Source organism: Diplodia corticola (genome assembly GCF_001883845.1).
Source record: "Diplodia corticola strain CBS 112549 chromosome Unknown scaffold41, whole genome shotgun sequence".
Lineage (NCBI taxonomy): Eukaryota > Fungi > Ascomycota > Dothideomycetes > Botryosphaeriales > Botryosphaeriaceae > Diplodia > Diplodia corticola.
Genome location: NW_017971520.1, coordinates 1 through 16,784, shown reverse-complemented (window position 1 = coordinate 16,784; position 16,784 = coordinate 1). Strand labels below are relative to the sequence as shown.

At 55.6% G+C, this 16,784-nt stretch overlaps 7 protein-coding genes across 7 annotated transcripts; 4 read left to right on the top strand and 3 right to left on the bottom strand.

Moving 5' to 3' along the window:
• Nucleotides 1–549: 549 nt before the first annotated feature.
• On the top strand, nucleotides 550–1,422 carry BKCO1_410007 (ef-hand calcium-binding domain protein; the record flags this gene model as incomplete). The annotated part of the gene is made up of 2 exons (XM_020275834.1): nucleotides 550–688; nucleotides 740–1,422. 2 exons carry the CDS (start codon nucleotides 550–552, stop codon nucleotides 1,420–1,422), a joined length of 822 nt encoding a protein of 273 aa, XP_020128365.1.
• Nucleotides 1,423–2,065: 643 nt separating this feature from the next.
• BKCO1_410006 (benzoate 4-monooxygenase cytochrome p450) lies at nucleotides 2,066–3,946 on the top strand (the record flags this gene model as incomplete). The annotated part of the gene is made up of 6 exons (XM_020275823.1): nucleotides 2,066–2,303; nucleotides 2,381–2,916; nucleotides 2,981–3,316; nucleotides 3,374–3,484; nucleotides 3,547–3,710; nucleotides 3,772–3,946. The coding sequence occupies 6 exons, from the start codon at nucleotides 2,066–2,068 to the stop codon at nucleotides 3,944–3,946; spliced, it is 1,560 nt and encodes a 519-aa protein (XP_020128366.1).
• Nucleotides 3,947–4,375: 429 nt separating this feature from the next.
• Nucleotides 4,376–6,151, top strand: BKCO1_410005 (major facilitator superfamily protein; the record flags this gene model as incomplete). Its single annotated transcript, XM_020275812.1, has 2 exons — nucleotides 4,376–4,644; nucleotides 4,708–6,151. 2 exons carry the CDS (start codon nucleotides 4,376–4,378, stop codon nucleotides 6,149–6,151), a joined length of 1,713 nt encoding a protein of 570 aa, XP_020128367.1.
• A 271-nt stretch (nucleotides 6,152–6,422) lies between these two features.
• On the bottom strand, nucleotides 6,423–7,355 carry BKCO1_410004 (3-beta hydroxysteroid dehydrogenase; the record flags this gene model as incomplete). The annotated part of the gene is made up of 1 exon (XM_020275801.1): nucleotides 6,423–7,355. One exon carries the CDS (start codon nucleotides 7,353–7,355, stop codon nucleotides 6,423–6,425), a length of 933 nt encoding a protein of 310 aa, XP_020128368.1.
• Nucleotides 7,356–8,651: 1,296 nt separating this feature from the next.
• On the top strand, nucleotides 8,652–11,392 carry BKCO1_410003 (uncharacterized protein; the record flags this gene model as incomplete). Its single annotated transcript, XM_020275790.1, has 3 exons — nucleotides 8,652–9,463; nucleotides 9,518–10,471; nucleotides 10,522–11,392. The coding sequence occupies 3 exons, from the start codon at nucleotides 8,652–8,654 to the stop codon at nucleotides 11,390–11,392; spliced, it is 2,637 nt and encodes an 878-aa protein (XP_020128369.1).
• Nucleotides 11,393–11,894: 502 nt separating this feature from the next.
• BKCO1_410002 (fad binding domain-containing protein) lies at nucleotides 11,895–13,500 on the bottom strand (the record flags this gene model as incomplete). Its single annotated transcript, XM_020275779.1, has 4 exons — nucleotides 11,895–12,365; nucleotides 12,458–12,825; nucleotides 12,873–13,147; nucleotides 13,238–13,500. 4 exons carry the CDS (start codon nucleotides 13,498–13,500, stop codon nucleotides 11,895–11,897), a joined length of 1,377 nt encoding a protein of 458 aa, XP_020128370.1.
• Nucleotides 13,501–14,456: 956 nt separating this feature from the next.
• BKCO1_410001 (uncharacterized protein) lies at nucleotides 14,457–15,252 on the bottom strand (the record flags this gene model as incomplete). Its single annotated transcript, XM_020275768.1, has 2 exons — nucleotides 14,457–14,656; nucleotides 14,706–15,252. The coding sequence occupies 2 exons, from the start codon at nucleotides 15,250–15,252 to the stop codon at nucleotides 14,457–14,459; spliced, it is 747 nt and encodes a 248-aa protein (XP_020128371.1).
• Between the last annotated feature and the right edge of the window lie 1,532 nt (nucleotides 15,253–16,784).

Below are 16,784 nucleotides of genomic sequence, written 5' to 3'. Positions count from 1 at the left end.
AGACCCACACCCGCGCTGACGAATCTCCCTTATCGTAAGATCCAACTGAGATGTCTGTGACATGTCTCTGCGATTGAGCTGAAAAGAGCGAGAAGGCGTTCCTCGAGGGTGGTCGAAGGCTCTGGCTGCCTGCTTCCGCAACGGTCCACCGCCGCTCCATGTCGAAAAGGCGTATGCAAAGAGCCATTTACTTCGGTTATTTCCTCCAATAAACAGTGGCATGTCAAAGGCTCCCAGGGTACAAGCGAACGGCCGGAAAGGCTGACGCATGAAGTCGATCTAACGAGGCTCCATATGCATGCCGTGGCTACTTTTTCTACTGACGCGTGGACTCGATCGCTAACGATTGTTGCCTGACAGGGTGGGCTCCCACTAGTGGCGCGCAGAGGTCGAATCCTCTCGGTGCGAACAGGGGAGCAGCTGTGCCGACTGATTGTCAGCACGGCCTAACTCTAGATGGCATCCCACAGCCCCCGCGAACCCTTCCAAACACCCCGCCTTGTCCGTTCCTCCCGCGTCCAGCCTGTACCAACAACAAATATCTCCACTATGCGATTTCTCTGCCTTCACGGCCACGGCACAAACTCGCAGATCCTCGAGGCGCAGCTGGAACCTCTGCGAAGCCGCCTCCCTCGAGACTGGGAATATGAATTTCTCGACGGCGAGAAGGAGACGATTCCGGCCACAGGTCAGAGCATCTCCCCCGGTAAATCATGAACAGTACTGACACCTAATTCAGGCATTGACGCAGTTTTTCCGGGTCCCTATGTCTGCTACCACGAAGAGCCCATTCCCGAAGATGTTCAGCACGCCGTGGATCTCGTGAAGGAGGTCATAAGGGAGGAGGGACCGTTTGATGGAGTCATTGGCTTCTCGCAAGGAGCTGCGCTCGCGGCGACGGTAATTGCAGCCGAAGCTGAGAGAGACCCATTGGCCGAGACGTTTAAGGTGGCCATCTTCCTCTCTGCGACCATGCCCTTTGACTTTTCCGCCGGAAAGCTACGTCTCACGTGCGAGGCGGACAATACCCTGACGGCGACTCACCAGGACATTGATGGTACGAAATTGGACGGCGGGAAGCAGGATTGGCTGAACGATTGCCGCACTGCTGGCGTAATTGCAGAGTTCCAGGCGAGGAGACCTCAGGTTGAGAAGTCAGCGCTGCCGCAGAGTGTCGATGTTCTTCTCCGCTACCATCCGTCGACGCACCCCCAGCAAATTGACATCCCGACCGTTCATGTTATTGGACTTAAAGACGAGTACCTTGATCATGGGAAAAACCTGGCAGGAATTTGCAACTCCAGAATTCAGCAGGTGGTCACGCATGATGGAGGCCATCAGCTACCACGAGAGGGGGCGACAGTGAGCAGGGTTGCCGAGGCAATCCAGTGGGCAGTCGACAGGATGCTTTTCCATAACTAGAGTACTGGCAGTCTTACAGAATTGTCTAAATGCATATTGCAATTTCCAATGATTTCTCCTGTTTCGCTGATGCGCAAAGATTAAGCTCGAACCACTACACTCACATTGTTCACCCCAATAGCCCTTGGAGTGAGGTAGGCTTGAGCTTCTCCGTTTGCTCCCGCTTTCCAAGGTAGAGCTATGCTTCTATTCTCGTGGTCCAACTCGAGACGAGCTGGACCCCATTTCCACGGGAGGAATGAGTCAATAACTTCACGGTGCTTGCCGCTGTGCACATTCCCAAATATCACGGTCACGCCACGAGCAACATGTGGCTGCCGAAGGATCACTGGGGTGAGAAGTAAGGCGTCCAACTCTTGTGCGTGCGGCAAAGCACATACTCACATGCATGAAGACATGTCAGCTCTCCGCCTGTTACCTATCCACCTTCCGTTTGCAGAGCCGAGTCCGCTGGGGGCCGGCTGCTGCGTCAGGGATAAGTCGTGTGTCATACGCATACATCAAGAAAACAAAATAGGCGACACAAATAGAGGTCTATCCGAAGAGGGGCGAAGCAAGGGTATTTTATGGCGCATTCAAACGTGAAAAGACTCTGTTCAACGACATCAAACACCGCTGGAGACGAGAAAACCACATTATCACGATGATTCCTCCGGCTACACTTGCTGTACTTGCCATCATGTCTCCCCAAGCTCTTCTAGCCCTCGGGCTTCTAGCTTACACGCTCACCATTGCCATCTACCGACTCACCTTCCACCCTCTCGCCAACATCCCAGGACCAAAGCTTGCCGCGATAACCCAGCTGTATCAAACATTCTACTGCTACTACAGGAACGAGAGCCGGTTCTACCAGCACATTGACCACCTGCACGAGCAGTACGGTACGTAGCACCATTCTCAGCAGGCAGACGCTTCCCTCGCCTCGGCACCGCGCTAAGCATCATGGCACCACGCACAGGGCCCGTGGTCCGCATCACGCCGTCGGAAGTCTCGCTCAACGACCCTTCCAACTATGGCAAAATCTACCACGTGGGGACAAAGTACTACAAAGCGGCGTCCTACTACCGCGTCTTCGGCGCGCCGGCCGCCTTCTTCACGACGATCCCGAACCGGCTGCACGCGGCGCGGCGGGCGCCCGTGAACCCGTTCTTCTCGCGGCGGGGTGTGCAGAGCCTAGAGCCGCTCGTGCAAGAAAAAGCCCGCGTGCTCGTGGCCCGGCTCCGGAGGGAGCTGGATACGAAGGGCGATTGCGAGCTCCACGACCTGTTCAGTGCGCTGAGCGTGGACGTGGCGAGCGAGTATGCGTTTGATGACTGCTACGGGCTGCTCGATGCCGAGGGCTACGGCAAGGCGTTTGCGGGAATGGTGAGGGGGGTGCTGCGTTCGTTTTGGTTCTTCATGCAGTCGGCGACGGTGGAGGCGGTTGCGTTGAGGTTGCCGCGCTGGGTTTCCGAGATCAATCCTGCCATCAAGCACTACAATGCATTGGTCGATGTAAGTGGTACCGTTGGCAGAGAGGGTGGGGGTCCTGACGACTGACTGATGGCGGTGTTGGCAGGGCACACGGCAGAAAGTGGCGGATACCAAGAAGCAGGTGGATTCGGGCCAGGCCAGGCCGCTGCGACGATCCATCTTCCACGAGCTACTGACGACGCCAATGACGCAGGGAGACGGCGATGCGTCCCGACCACCGAGCGTGGACGACATGACGGACATCGCACTGACCATCATCGTGGCAGCGGCGGCTGCTACCGGTAACGCCTTATCCATGATTGCTTACCATGTGCTCAGTAACGTAGAAATCCGTGACGGATTGCGTGCGGAGCTGCTGGAAGCATTCCCTGACGAGCATCAACCGATGCAGTGGGCGTCGCTGGAGAAGCTTCCGTTCCTGGTGAGCTGAGAGAGCACATTGGCCCCCACGCTCGGTACGGCTGATGAGACCCTGCAGGCAGCAGTGATAAAGGAAGGTTTGCGGCTGTCGTATGGCGTCATCGGGAGGCTGCCCCGCGTGGTGCCTGAGCCGGGTGCCGTCTTCAACGGGCATAAGATTCCAGCCGGGGTATGTTGTCACTTACGGCCAGGCCGGTCCTGGTTGTGTGCTAACCGCATGTCGTGGGACAGAGCATCGTGGGCATGTCGAGCTGGACGATGCACCGCACGCCGTCAATCTTCCCCGATCCCGACAAGTTCGACCCAGGCCGATGGATGGACCCTGCCGCGACGCGTAGGCTGAGCCCCTACCTGGTCTCGTTTGGCAAAGATAGCCGGCAGTGCATCGGTATGCCGTAAGTACCGACTGACTTTTCTCTGCTGCAAGCCTGCACGTCTCGCTGACGAACCAACCAGGCTGGCCTACTGCGAGTTGTACGTCACTGTGGCCACCATGTTCCGCAGTCTGGGCGGCGATCTGGAGGTGCACGGCACGCGGCCCGAGGATCTGGTCTTTGAAGACTACTTTTCCGGCTATCATCCGGAGAAGGCGAACCCATTCCGCGTGCGCCGTGTAGCCAGACAGGCCTGAGCGAACGGGTAAACGCCACTGGAATCCTCATTATGCAATAATGCAACACAGACGGTGCAGGAAGATGGGGATGTGGGGATGTCGGATGGTGGCGGGGTAGCTGGAATGGAGGATTCGAAGGATTCCGTGTAACCAACACTTAGCCAAGCGTTCCATGCAGCTGTGAGAGACCAGTAAAACCCTGCATCCCGTCTGTCTATGTCTGCCACCCCGGCCCGTGCCGCATTGACCTTTGGTGCGGTTGTAAGCTAGCGTTCATGCAGCCGCCAGGGCGCGACTCGACTTTCCATCATTGTGAAGTCGTGCTCCCTCTCCCTCCCTCTGCATCTTTCCCCGCCCGCTCCCGCCATTGTCGTTCTCTGCTCAGATCTATCGCCCTGAGCCACCTCTACTTCGCCGCCCTTGGCCTTTCACAGCCTCGCCGACACAATGGCTGCGTCCGACTTGACCGCCGTTGTTGCTCCAAAGCGCCAGACCCACGGCTGGCGGTTCTGGGCCGTTTTCCCGGGCCTCTGTTTCTCCATCCTGCTGGCCGGCCTAGACACATCCATCGTCGCAACGGCACTGCCCACCATTGTCGCGTCTCTGCACTCGGGTGCCCTCTACGTCTGGGCCGTCAATGGCTACTTTCTCACCACGGCAGCCGTACAACCCATCGCGGGGCAACTCTCTGATCTGTTCGGCCGCCGAATGCCCATGTATGATCTCCTTCCGCTTCCAGCGACATGGCAAAAAATCCGCCCTGACTAACCACGACACAGGATCCTCTCCATCGTCTTCTTCGCGCTGGGCAGCGGACTCTGCGGCGGCGCTAGCAACACCGCCATGCTCATTGCCGCGCGACTCATCCAAGGCATCGGCGGCGGCGGTCTCTTTGTAATGGTCGACATCATCGTGGCGGACCTGGTCCCGCTGCGCGACCGTCAAAAGTACATGTCCATCGTCATGGGCACCTTCGCGATCGGGACCTTCATCGGACCCATCATCGGCGGGGTGATTGTATCCAACATCTCGTGGCGCTGGGTATTTTACATCAACCTGCCCATCGCCGGCGTCGCCCTCGTCCTCGTCATCCTCTTCCTGCGGGTCAACTCGAGCCACCAAGGCACGCTGGCCTCGCGGCTCGCCCGCATCGACTTCACCGGCAACATCCTACTCATGTCCTCCGTCGTCGCGGTGCTGATCCCGCTGACATGGGGCGGGACCCTCTACACCTGGTCGTCCTGGCACATCCTGGTGCCGCTCTTCATCGGGATCGTCGGGCTCGCCGCCTTCCTCTATCACCAGAAGCGGTACGCGGCCGAGCCGACGATGCCGCTGCGCGTATACGCGAACAGCACGTCGCTTCTCGCGTACATCCTCACATTCCTGCACGGCATCGAAATGTCCTGGCTGTCCTTTTTCTTGCCCGTCTACTTCCAAGTCCTGCTGGAAGCGTCCCCGCTGCGGTCGGGTGTTGACCTGCTCGCCATCGTGATACCCCTCATGCCGGCGGGTATCGCAGGGGGCATCACGATCGCGGTGACGGGGCGGTACAAGCCCACGATGGTGGGGGGATACGCATTGCTGTCCATCGGCGCGGGCTTGCTGACAACGCTGGATGCGAATTCGACGACGGCGGAGTGGGTCGTGTTTCAGGTGATTGCCGGGGCGGGCGGCGGGTTGGCGTTGACGGCCACGCTGCCGGCGGTGCAGGCTCCGCTGGCCGAGGCGGATGTCGCCGTGGCGACGGCGTCGTGGGCGTTTGTGAGGAGTTTCGGCAGCATCTGGGGCGCGGCGATACCGGCCGCCGTGTTTAATTCCAGGGTCGACAGCTTGTTGCACAAGGTGAGTGACGAAGCCACCCGAGATGTCCTGGCAAGGGGCGGGGCGTACGAGCATGCGACGAGAGTGTTTATCAAGTCGTTTGATGGGAATCCGGAGCTGAAGAGAGAGTTGTTGGATATATACACGGCGGGCATCCAGGAGGTATGGCAGGTTTTGATTGCGTTTACACTGGTTGCGGTGCCCATTGCTGTGTTCATCAAGGAGGTTCCGCTAAGAAAAGAGCTGGTGACGGAGTATGGACTGAAGGAGGATGAGGATGGAGAGAAGCCAGATCAGAGCGATCTCAGCGTCGGTGCTACGGGCCGAGAGTCCAATCACGAAGGCACGGAACTGAAGGCACTTTCTAAAAGGAGTGAGCCGAGCACTACAAAGCTGTAAACGGGAACTGGGGCATGCTCCTTTTGGGGTTCATGCCTGGGGGGTCTTGAGCTATACCGGACACGGATTCAATGTCTGTAGCGTTTGTCTGCACCAAGTCTCCACTTTAAAAAAACACATCAGCGAAGCCCTCTCTTCTCCGCTGGTATGTAGCCACGAAATGGGAATCAGTGATAGTCACCACGGTCGATTTCCATACCACCCAGACACGCCTTATGCTGAGAATAAGACACTACCGACTAAGAATAAAACCTCCTAAGTGAAAACCATTTCAGCGATGACCAATCTCCCCAGCGACCGCAACATACGAACCAGTCTTGACATCATCAAGAATACGCCGCCCCTTTGGCCCCCAGCCCAGCTTGTCTGCCGCCTTTTTCCCCGATGCCCAGTTCTCCGTGCTCAGGAAACGGGCAAAGAACTCGCCCCACTGCGCTGCAGCATCGTCGTAAAAGACCGAGTTCACCGGGAGTTGGAGCACGTCTCCGATAGCCTCCGCCAGGTCTCGCATCGTTACATTTTCCGCCACGGCATTGAAAGCCTCGCCGGCCTCGGCCTTCTCGGCAGCCAGGAGGTACAGGTCCGCCGCGTCGTCCACGTGCACGGCCGAGGTTACGACATCGCCGCTGCCGACGTACATGGCCTTGCCGGCGTTGGAGAACATGGTCATGACCCTCTTGACGCCGCTGGCACCTCGGCCGTGGACGAAGGGCGCGAGGCGGACGGCGGAGACCTTGATCCCCTTGCTGCACTGCTCCAGGGCGTGCCGCTCGCTGAGGATGCGGTCGTTCAGCGGCTTCTCCCACAGAGGCGAATCCTCGCTCGTCTCGGCGCCGGTGGAGGCCACGACCAGGGAGCCGGAGGTGATGACGAAGGGCTTGTTGCTGCCCTCGAGCCCGGCGCTCATGGCGTCCACGGCGGCCTTGTCGGTGCGCACGACACCGGCGTAGTCCTGGGCGACGTTGTCAAAGAAGGAGTCGGCGTAATGAAGCACAATGTCGGCTTGGGCGCTCTGTTGGCGCAAGACGTCGAAGGCGCGCAGGTCGCCCCGCACGGGGACTGCGCCCAGCTTTGTCAGTTTGGCGTCGCTGCTCTCGGAGCGAGACAGTGCGTGGACTTGGTAGCCGCGGGAGATGGCCAGTTCGATTGCCGCGGAGCCAACGAATCCGCTGCCACCGGTGATGAAGATGCGCTGGTTGGCCATTGTGGAGAGTTGGTGGAGGAGTTGGAGTTTTTATTTTGATGCCACGGAAACATCATATACAGTGACCGAGTGTGAGGGTGGCGGGTTTAATGTCTTAACACCGGCTGATGTGTTCGGACGTTGCTGCAAAGTCCGGCTGGCATGTCATCTACAATCCTCCACGGAACGCATCATTCCGGGGGATTATTTCTCGAACCACGAAAAGCATAGGGGAGGGTTGCCATTGTCATTGGCGTGAGATGACGTTGGGTGTTGGCCGCTGTCACAATCCTACCGGCGGCCATCCAGGCTTTGCGCTATATGTGTATGGCCATTCCGGCGCTGGATATTGGAGACCCTTGAGGGCTGGATGCCAAATGTTTCATATTCCGCCTTCTACTTCCTGTTATGTGTTTGTCTGGACAAGAGGTCGATGCAAAAGCTGAATCAGACCTTGCCTAGTGGAACCTACTAACGAAACTTACGACTCTTGCCCTAGAAATCCAACCCCTCGGCTAGCCTCGTGTGCAGTAGAGTTTAAACCGTAATGTTCGAGAATGGTGGATACAGAGTTCCTCAACTTCCTCTTTTTCCCTAGAGTGCATTTCGGTAGAAGATTCGACGGACACTGAACCCTAGCCGCGCGAGGCGGACCACCGTAGACGGGTTTGAAAGATGGTCAGGCGCTAGAAAAGCCGAACCCCAGCCGTTCGAGGGGAGATTACAAAAAGGGACACTCTAAAGGCCAGTTGAGGAGTCGCGCAAATTCGGCGAGTCGCTGTGGGGCGGTTGCCTGCGCAAGTACAGACCAAAGCGGAAGCTACTGCACAACCGTTGCATCCGGCCTGACCCGATGTGCATCGAACCCGTCGTGTTTCGGGGTACGATTGCCATCTGCCCCTGTCGCCCTCACCCTGCTCCGTTCTTTAAACGTAGCGCGGGGAAGGTACCACGAACTCGGCTGGGAACAAGGCATGGTAGCACTCGGTGGTACCAGCCGGCCGGCAGGCGCACGGAGCATTGCCACGGTTATTAAGCTGTCTGTTGCATAGAATTGACGGCAAGGCTGGCACCGCTGGTCTGGGTTATCTCGAGGCAGCAATATTGGAATACTATTTCCAGTGCATGTATGTCTGTAGGTTTTACTGGGCACCCTGCGTCTATCGTATTCGTCGCTTGGGCTTGCCACGGGGGCTGTGTTTGTCGTGTTCCTAACATAGATATCATGGGCTACGGCTACGGCAGTCTGTGCGAGAAATGTTTTAAAGAGGCGTTGCAATTGTCCTTCAGTCTGCCTCAATTGCAAACCCATCCAAGATGTCGGACGCCGATGGAGAAAGCGCTTTATTTTTCGAGGAATGGTCAACCATGTTCCAGCATCTCGATTTCGATGTCCCCACTTCCACTACAGGCTCTTCCGCCCAAGATCCAAGCGATGCTGGACAAGACATACGCGAGCTGAGCCTCGTAGCACACCATCCTCCGCCGCCGACTTCCGAGGCAGATATGGGTATTGTCGAAGATACGGTGGGAATTTCACCAACACCCACTGATGTGGGCGCGCGCTCAGCCAATGACGATGAAGAGTTTGCCTCTTCTATTGTAGCAGCTTGCGCATGGAGATTTTCTAACTTCTACAGGCGTTTCGGATCCATCAGTCGCTTGAAACACTTGTTTCCCCTCGTTGACCCCGACAACGATGCTGCCAAAACCTGGAAGCGTCGTTTCTCCGATCGGCGTGTCGCACTAATCCTTCATCAAATCATCGCCGCGTGTATATTCCTCTTCAATCTGAGTGTTCTCCTGTACGCAATACGGGAGTATAAGGTCACGCTCACCACCGGTCAGATTTTCGGGCCACCGTCGGACCGGAGTTGCTCGTCAATAGCGACATACAACAGGTGGCTGCACTTGGGAATCAACATCCTCTCGACGGCCCTACAGGGATCTAGCAACTACTGCGCTCAGTTGCTTGCCGCACCTACGAGAGAAGAGGCGGTACAGGCTCATCGTAAGGGCGATTGGTTTGACATCGGCATCCCCAGTATCCGGAATCTGCGTAAGATCCCCTGGAACCGGAGCATTACCTGGTTCCTTCTAATGCTTAGCTCCGCGATTTTACATTTGACGTAAGCCAGCAGCTTCCCCAACCCGTAGCTATTGTCAATGTTGAACTTTGATAGGTGGAACTCGGCAATCTTTGCCGCTATATCGGTCAGCTCTTATGACGTTGTTCACGTATCGCACGACTTTCTATCGGACCCAAGCCCTTGGTTGGCTGCTCCCCCACAGGTCAACGCCATGCGAGAAAACATCAGCAAGTTGCATCGGCTGGACAACGCGGATTGCATCAAGCGGTACATCAACCGTCCAGCAGGCCTAAGAGACGTTATTCTTGTCAGCGCCAACATATCCATGCACGATCACAAGACGATAATCTCGGACAACCCTGGCTCTTCCTTGCTGCACGTGGAGCCCAATTCCAGAGGAACGGATTGGGGTCTCGCAAGTGCCTGGATGTGCTCCAGGTGGAGGACCCCTCAGAACGCTGCGAACACGTCATTTGACACGCCCGTGTGGTGCAGGGAAGAACTTCTCGAACCTGCATCGTCTTGGAGCGTCCAAGGAATTCGGTGGTACAACGACGTTGTTATTTCCACCATATGGTCTCGGGTTGCCTACTGCTTGAGTGCTGGCGAAGACTTTCAGCGGATGGACAAGCTGTGCGCACTGCGCTTCAGTCCCATCATCCTCGCCGTTGTCTGCGTGCTCAGCCTAATCAAGTCTGTGTGTATATCCTATACCGCCTACATCCACCTGCATCAGGCCCAGCCGAAAGGGTGGCAGGGTACGACGTCGCGGAATGACGGCCCTCGAGCCCATCTATGGGAGAGGTGGAGCAGGCTCTGGGTTGCTGATGATTTTGATCCTCAAAAAGCTCCGATTGTAACAATTGGCGATGCGGTGTCATCCTTCCTCAAGGAAGATGACCCGGAGACTAGATCCATGGTTCTGGCAGCCAAGGAAGACTTCCTAAGGCGGTCTGGGAAAAGAAGGAAACCCCAGTTAGGACTACCAGAACCATGCAGATGGTACCATGCTGCGAGTCGGAGACGGTGGTTGGCAACGATACTTCCGTAAGTCGGGCCTGGTCCGCTTTCGTGCAGCTTAGGCTAAGTTGAAATAGCACACTCCTGTTGCTGGTATGTGCAGCAACTGGAATTGCACAATTTGCCAAGGGCCTGAAGTACCGTAGACTGGATGTCGGCATTGCAGGCCTATGGAGGTACGGCGTTGGAACAACTCAGCTACATTCACTTGCGTTCGGCACCCTCATGCGGAGTCTTGGTCAGACGGGCGGGTTTTTCGCAACGGTATTCTTTGCCAACGTCTTTCAGCTCATCGCCAGTGGCCAGTATCTGCTGTACAACAGCGTCTTGACGAGCCTGCTAGCGGCAGCCGAGTGGAACAGTTTCCTTGTAAAACGGCGAACGGTCCGAGTTTCCTGTCCCAAAGGCATCCAGCGCTCTTCCTACTTCCTCTCCCTCCCGTTTAGATACGGCATCCCATTGTCGCTCTCTTCGAGTATCCTACATTGGCTGATCTCGCAGAGCATCTTCACCGTCCAGACGATTGCCTACGTGTCCCCGGACTTTGAACGAGACCCAACGCTGGATGCGTCCGTTATAGGATTTTCCATCATGGGATTGATTCTATCATTGATCCTCATCAGCACAATCCTCATCGCTGTATGCTCGATTGGCATTTTCAACAAGTACGACGGCAAGCCATACCCGATGCCACTGGCTTTCACCTGCAGCGCCGCAATCAGTGCGGCTTGCCACGCACACCCCGATGACCGAGATGCGCACCTGCTCCCGCTCATGTGGGGGTTTGTTGCCGATACTCCCGGATCGACGTCCGGACGATTTTGCTTCACGACCGCCCGGGACGTGGAATGGCCGGATGATATCGACGGGCGTCTGCGGCATGCGGATGAGCCATGCGGTGAACTTTCCGGTAGCGCGGCTGGCGGTGGTGCTTTGGGCGCAGTCTGACATGTCTCGAGGCGGGGGTTGGTAGAGGAAACGGACGCTCAGTTCTTGGAGATGGGATCGCGGGACCGGATTCAAGTGAGGCCAGGCGCAGGAGGGCGACCATTGCTCGCTGTTCGCCGAAAAACGGCGTGAGCAGAACAGCGTGCTGGGGAGCGATGGCAACACCATGTTCTGAGCCACCCACCGGTATCACCTTGATGTAGCGAGTTAGTAGCAAGGCGAGTAGGGAGAGGCGAAGAGGGGGAGGCGAACGCGGGCAGACCTCCCCCCGCTCCTCGTCTCGCGTGCTCTCTTCACCCTCTCGCCACGCCTTCTTATCCGCATGTAGATCTTCTCTCATATGTATGTACAAGCTCGTCTACCGCATCGCTGACTCCTTACCCGACGAACCTCTGACTGCACAAGGCCATCAACTATCAGAAATGTCGTAACACCGAAGACAAGACAGGCTATGTGGGCCTCTCTCCACTTGCTAATTTTTCCATCGCATTCATATCTATCATTAACCGACGATAGGAATCTTGTTCAGAAAGACGCCAATGCCAACTCCCGCAAGCAAGCCAGCGCTTAGGACGAGGAGACTGGCCAGGGAAAAGAAGCCGCCCTGCTCCGTCGGCAGTGCCGCCGCTTTGATATACCGAGTCGATGCGGGCAAGAAATCCAGCGTCACCGCCCCGCGCACCACGTCCTCCTGCATCTCCATCCAAGGCGCGCTCTTGAGCCAAGAAACCGCCACGAACAGGGAGTGTTTGATGCCTTCGGCGCCTTGGATGCGGCACAGGTCCCTGGACAGGCATTCGATCTTCAACATGCGCGGCAGTCGAGCGTCCTGGTATCGGCCCAGCGCGGTCGTGATTTCCGCCAAAGACAGGCCGCGTGACGGAGACGCCTTGACGGCCGCGTTCAGCGCGTTCACACAAGCGGCGGCGTCCTCAATTGCGCTGTTGCCGCCTTGGCCCGCATTCACAGATACCTTGGACACGTCAGCAGCAAAGCCGGCAGACGACGACGACGACGACGGAGAGAGAGAGAGAGAGAGAGAGAGAGAGAGAGAGAGAGACGAACCTTGTGCGCGGCGTCTCCGAGGACGGCAATGCGGCCCCAGTGCCAGTTTTTCATAACGCCCTCCTCCATGGGGAGCAGGCCGAACGTCTTCCGCGCCTTCCACACGTCGCCGAAGGTCATCTCGCCGGTGATGACGTCGTGCACGTGTTCGGCCGCCAGCGCCTCGCCTTGCTGAGGGGTGAACCGAGCCACGTCGGGCCAGGTGTACTTCCTGTCCATCTTCTCGTAGAGGAACCAGAACACGTCGCCGTTCGCCCCGTCGAAAAGAAGATAGCCGGCTTTGCCGGTGGTGAGATGGCTGTCACCGGGCCCCATCCCGGGAACGGGGCCCGAGATGCCGAAGAGACAGCGATATTCCGATGCAAAGGCTGTTTCTTCGATTAGCCCGGTCTCTCCTAATTGCAGAGGGGCGTACCGGATGCGTCTTCGGCGAATGCTTCGGGCTGCGCGGCGCGGGCGATGCGCCACATTTCAGATCGGATGGTGCTGTGGACGCCGTCGCATCCGACCACCAGATCGCCGCGGATGACGGCGCCATCCGTGGTGTGCAGCTCGATGCAATCGTCCCGGTGCTCGACTCGGCGGACTTTGTTGCCGCTTCCTGCGTGGATTTTGGACTTGTCGGCGATGTGGTCGTAGAGCATTTGGACGAGAGCTTGCCTGGGGAGCATGCAGCCGGGGTAGCCGACACTAAGCAGCAATGGTCAGTTTCCCCTACCAGAAGGACAGGGGGTGGTTCTTTTATGCCTTTGCTCGAGCAGATCGCCATCGTTCGTGGACTTGATCAGTCGACCGCCAGAGGCATATATGGCTACGTTCTTAAGCTTCCTTGTGATGGCGGCGAGGCTCTTGTACAGACCGAGCTGGTCGAGCACGGCGACACCGTTTGGAAGAAGGCAGATGGAGGCGCCGACGGGAGGAGCGACCGGGTGGCCGTCGAAGATTTCGTAGTCTATGTTGACTCGGTCAAGGCAATGGGCCAAGGTCAAGCCTGAAGTTGAGGCGCCGACGATAAGGACCTTCAACGGTTTTTCGGACGCCATGGTGGTGTTGCTGATTGCGGGTGAAGAACCGGGTGCTTCTACGGGAACTTATAGATGTCGGATCTCCGCAGTACGGACATGTTCAGTCAGCCATCTTCCCGGAATGGAAGTTGCCTGATTCGCTCGATGCACGGTCGAATGTACACTTGGTCTGCTACACGTAAAAGCCTTGCTCCGCTCAAGTGTCTGCTCCCGTACCCTGTCGCCTTGGGCGCACGCGCCCATTTCGCAATGTCTGGATAGGGTTAGCCTTGTGGGGATTATCCGACCACGCACCCCTTTTGTACTTCTGCTGCATGGATGCGTTGATAAGCCTGTCAAGGTTCGCGTGGGGTCCAAAAGATTATCACCCCAAAAGAGACAGTTCATCTATACCGAACCTTGGAGGCCCTGTAGGAAGCCACCCATTCCGGGGTTAGCTTGTTTCCGCCGGCGAACTACCCCGCACCCGCTGCACAAATCTTGCGACCGCCACTACAACCACCACCACTACGCCCATAGCCTCCACCCTTCTCCCCCCAAGCGCTTCCGCATTCCCCCTTTTCTCCGCATCCACGGCCGATGGAGATCCCCATCAAGGTCAAGAAATCTACGACCGATGAGGAGCTGGTGGAGCTCGGCAAGGCCCAGGCAAGTTGGTGGCTTTACCTGTCATCCTTCCGTTACTGACTTCGCATAGCTAAAGCACGACCAGTGCACGGTCTCGAGCGAGTCAAGGGATACGTCTAAGACCATCAGCGCGCCTGGCAATGCCGTGGCCATCCTCGTCGATATTAGCGCGCCAGGCGGCAAGTTTGTCATTGGGAAATATGTCCAAGCACCGTGGGGCATCGACGTAATCGATCAAATGGTAACAGAAGGCGAGGCGCAGTTGTTGGTCTGGCCATGGCAGCACGAGTGGCAGTACTACGCGGTCGGTTCGATTAAAATAAGATATCTCGTTAAGCCCTCACCCGCTACATGACCTGTCTCCGTTTATTGCGAAGGTAGAGGCAGACTTGGTTCGTAATAGGTATGGTGACGAACGGATTTGCTAACGGATGGAATGGCTCCGTTAGCAAGATCTGTCCTGGGCAGCTGAGCGTTTGGGTGATGAGGCCCGTTGCGAGCTCGAGGACGTCGACCGGGGTAAGCTCATACACGCTTCCAGTGAGTTCTATGTACCTATCAGTCTAGCCCTCTCTATCGTGGTCAGTCAATCTCACCTGTCCGATCTTGCGGCTGTAGCATGACAGGGGATGTCGGGTTAGACGAGGGCAGTGCTTGGGGCTCGTTGGACGGTGCCCTTGCTCCTGTCGCCACCGAGGCAGTCTCGCTGCAGTCACTACTCTCTTCGTTCTCTGTTGATCTGCCCCCTGGCGAGACACGGCGCTCCACTTTGCGCACATACTTTTGGATCCAGGTCGACCGATGGCAACCCTGCTTTAGAAGCACGTCCGGTAGCCCCCGCCTCAATTCCTGCCTCATGTCCCGGAAGGCCGATTTGCCGACTGCTAGAGCAAGCATGACGGTGAGCTCTTTACCACCGAGGGCGTGGGCCTGCCGCACAGCGACGGGGTATGGCTCCGTGTTGCCCTCATCAGCCAGCAGGCGAAGGGCCTCGCGGACGCGGGTCTCATCTCTTATGACCACCCTGTTGCCATCGCTCACCCAGCTGGCCCAAGTGGCGGCTTTCTGCAGGACTACAGCTTCATCTATGGGCGCGTGGCGAGAGGACGCCCCAATGGTAGTAGTGCGGGATGAGGGTAACATGAGCTGTCGATAGATTGGCGAAGGTAGAATCTATCGACAGAGGGTCCACCAGCGAAGCTGGGGCTTTATCACTCGTGATATGGTGAGGTAGTAATTACGGTTCGTAATTACTACCGGTAGTATTCGCTTACCGTTGCCGCTGCTAGTGCTTGCCGCCGCCGCCGCTGTTGTTATTAGTAGTGAACGCTCGCCGCCGTCGCTACTAGTAGTAATACTCGCCGCCGCCGCCGTTGCTGGTGCTCGCCGCTAGTAGTGAACGCTCGCCGCCGCCGTTGCTAGTGCTCGCCGCCGTTGTTGCTGGTAAACGCCGCCGTTGCTAGTGCTCGCCGCCGCTGTTGTTGATAAACGCTCGACGCCGCCGTTACTAGTACTTACCGCCGTTGTTGCTGGTAAACGCTCGCCGCCGCCGCTACTAGTAAACGCCGTAGCTATTATTAGTAAACGCTCGCCGCCGTCGTTATTAGTAAACGCTTACCGCCGCCGTTACTAGTAAACGCTCGCCGTCTAGACACTATAGAATAGATATTTAGATCCCTAACTAAAAGGCGTAAATATACCGTTAGTACGGTATATTTACGGCGCTACTAAAGCTTCGCCGGGTTATATTCTAGCGAAGGATACGATATATTTATATAATATATTTATAGAAACCCCGCTATATCCGCCCGTAATCTTATGCGTCTAACGCGCCGCGTTCTAGTAAGTATTTTTTATATAGTAACTTTTACCGTCTAACGCGCGCGTCGTCCGCGATATAATATTAAAAATAAACGGGCTATACGCCCGCGTTACGATAGTTTTTAGTTTTAATAAAATAAAATTAGCTTATATATCTTCTCTTACGCGCGCGCGCGCGCCTATACTATCTAATAAATAAAGTAAAACTAGTTTATACGTCTCTTATACGCGCGTTTATCTACGCTTTTTTATTACTACTATTACGCTATCTAACGACTAACGATTCGTAGAATAAAAGATTAATATTATTAATTTATATACTAGCGTCTTAGTATCTAGTAACTAATAAACGTCTTTTTTTTCTTCTAGATTTTTTACGCGAATATTAATTCTTTCTTAAAAAAAGCGTAAGACGCTTAATTAAATAAAACTAGTCGCTACTTTTACTATCTACTAATTTTATTTTATTTTATATATATTAGATAAACTTTAGTATCTACCCCTCTAATCTAGTTATATATATATAATAGCCGGCCTTAATACTAAAAGAAAAAAAAAAAGAGAAAACGTAATAATATATCTAAAAAGGCTTTTATAATAATAATAACTATTTATTTTTATTACTAGGCGGACTATTAGCTCGCTATTTATAAAAAATATAAATTATAAGTTTAATATTATAGAATAGGTATTTAGATCTCTAATCCCCGCTAAACTTAGGATTAATTATACGAGTTAACTATTTTTTAAATATCCGTATTTTTTCTATTTTTAAATACTACTTACTATTAAGAGCGTACTAAATTTCTCTTAGTTATATATTACCGTAGACGCGTATACGCTTACCGAAACGG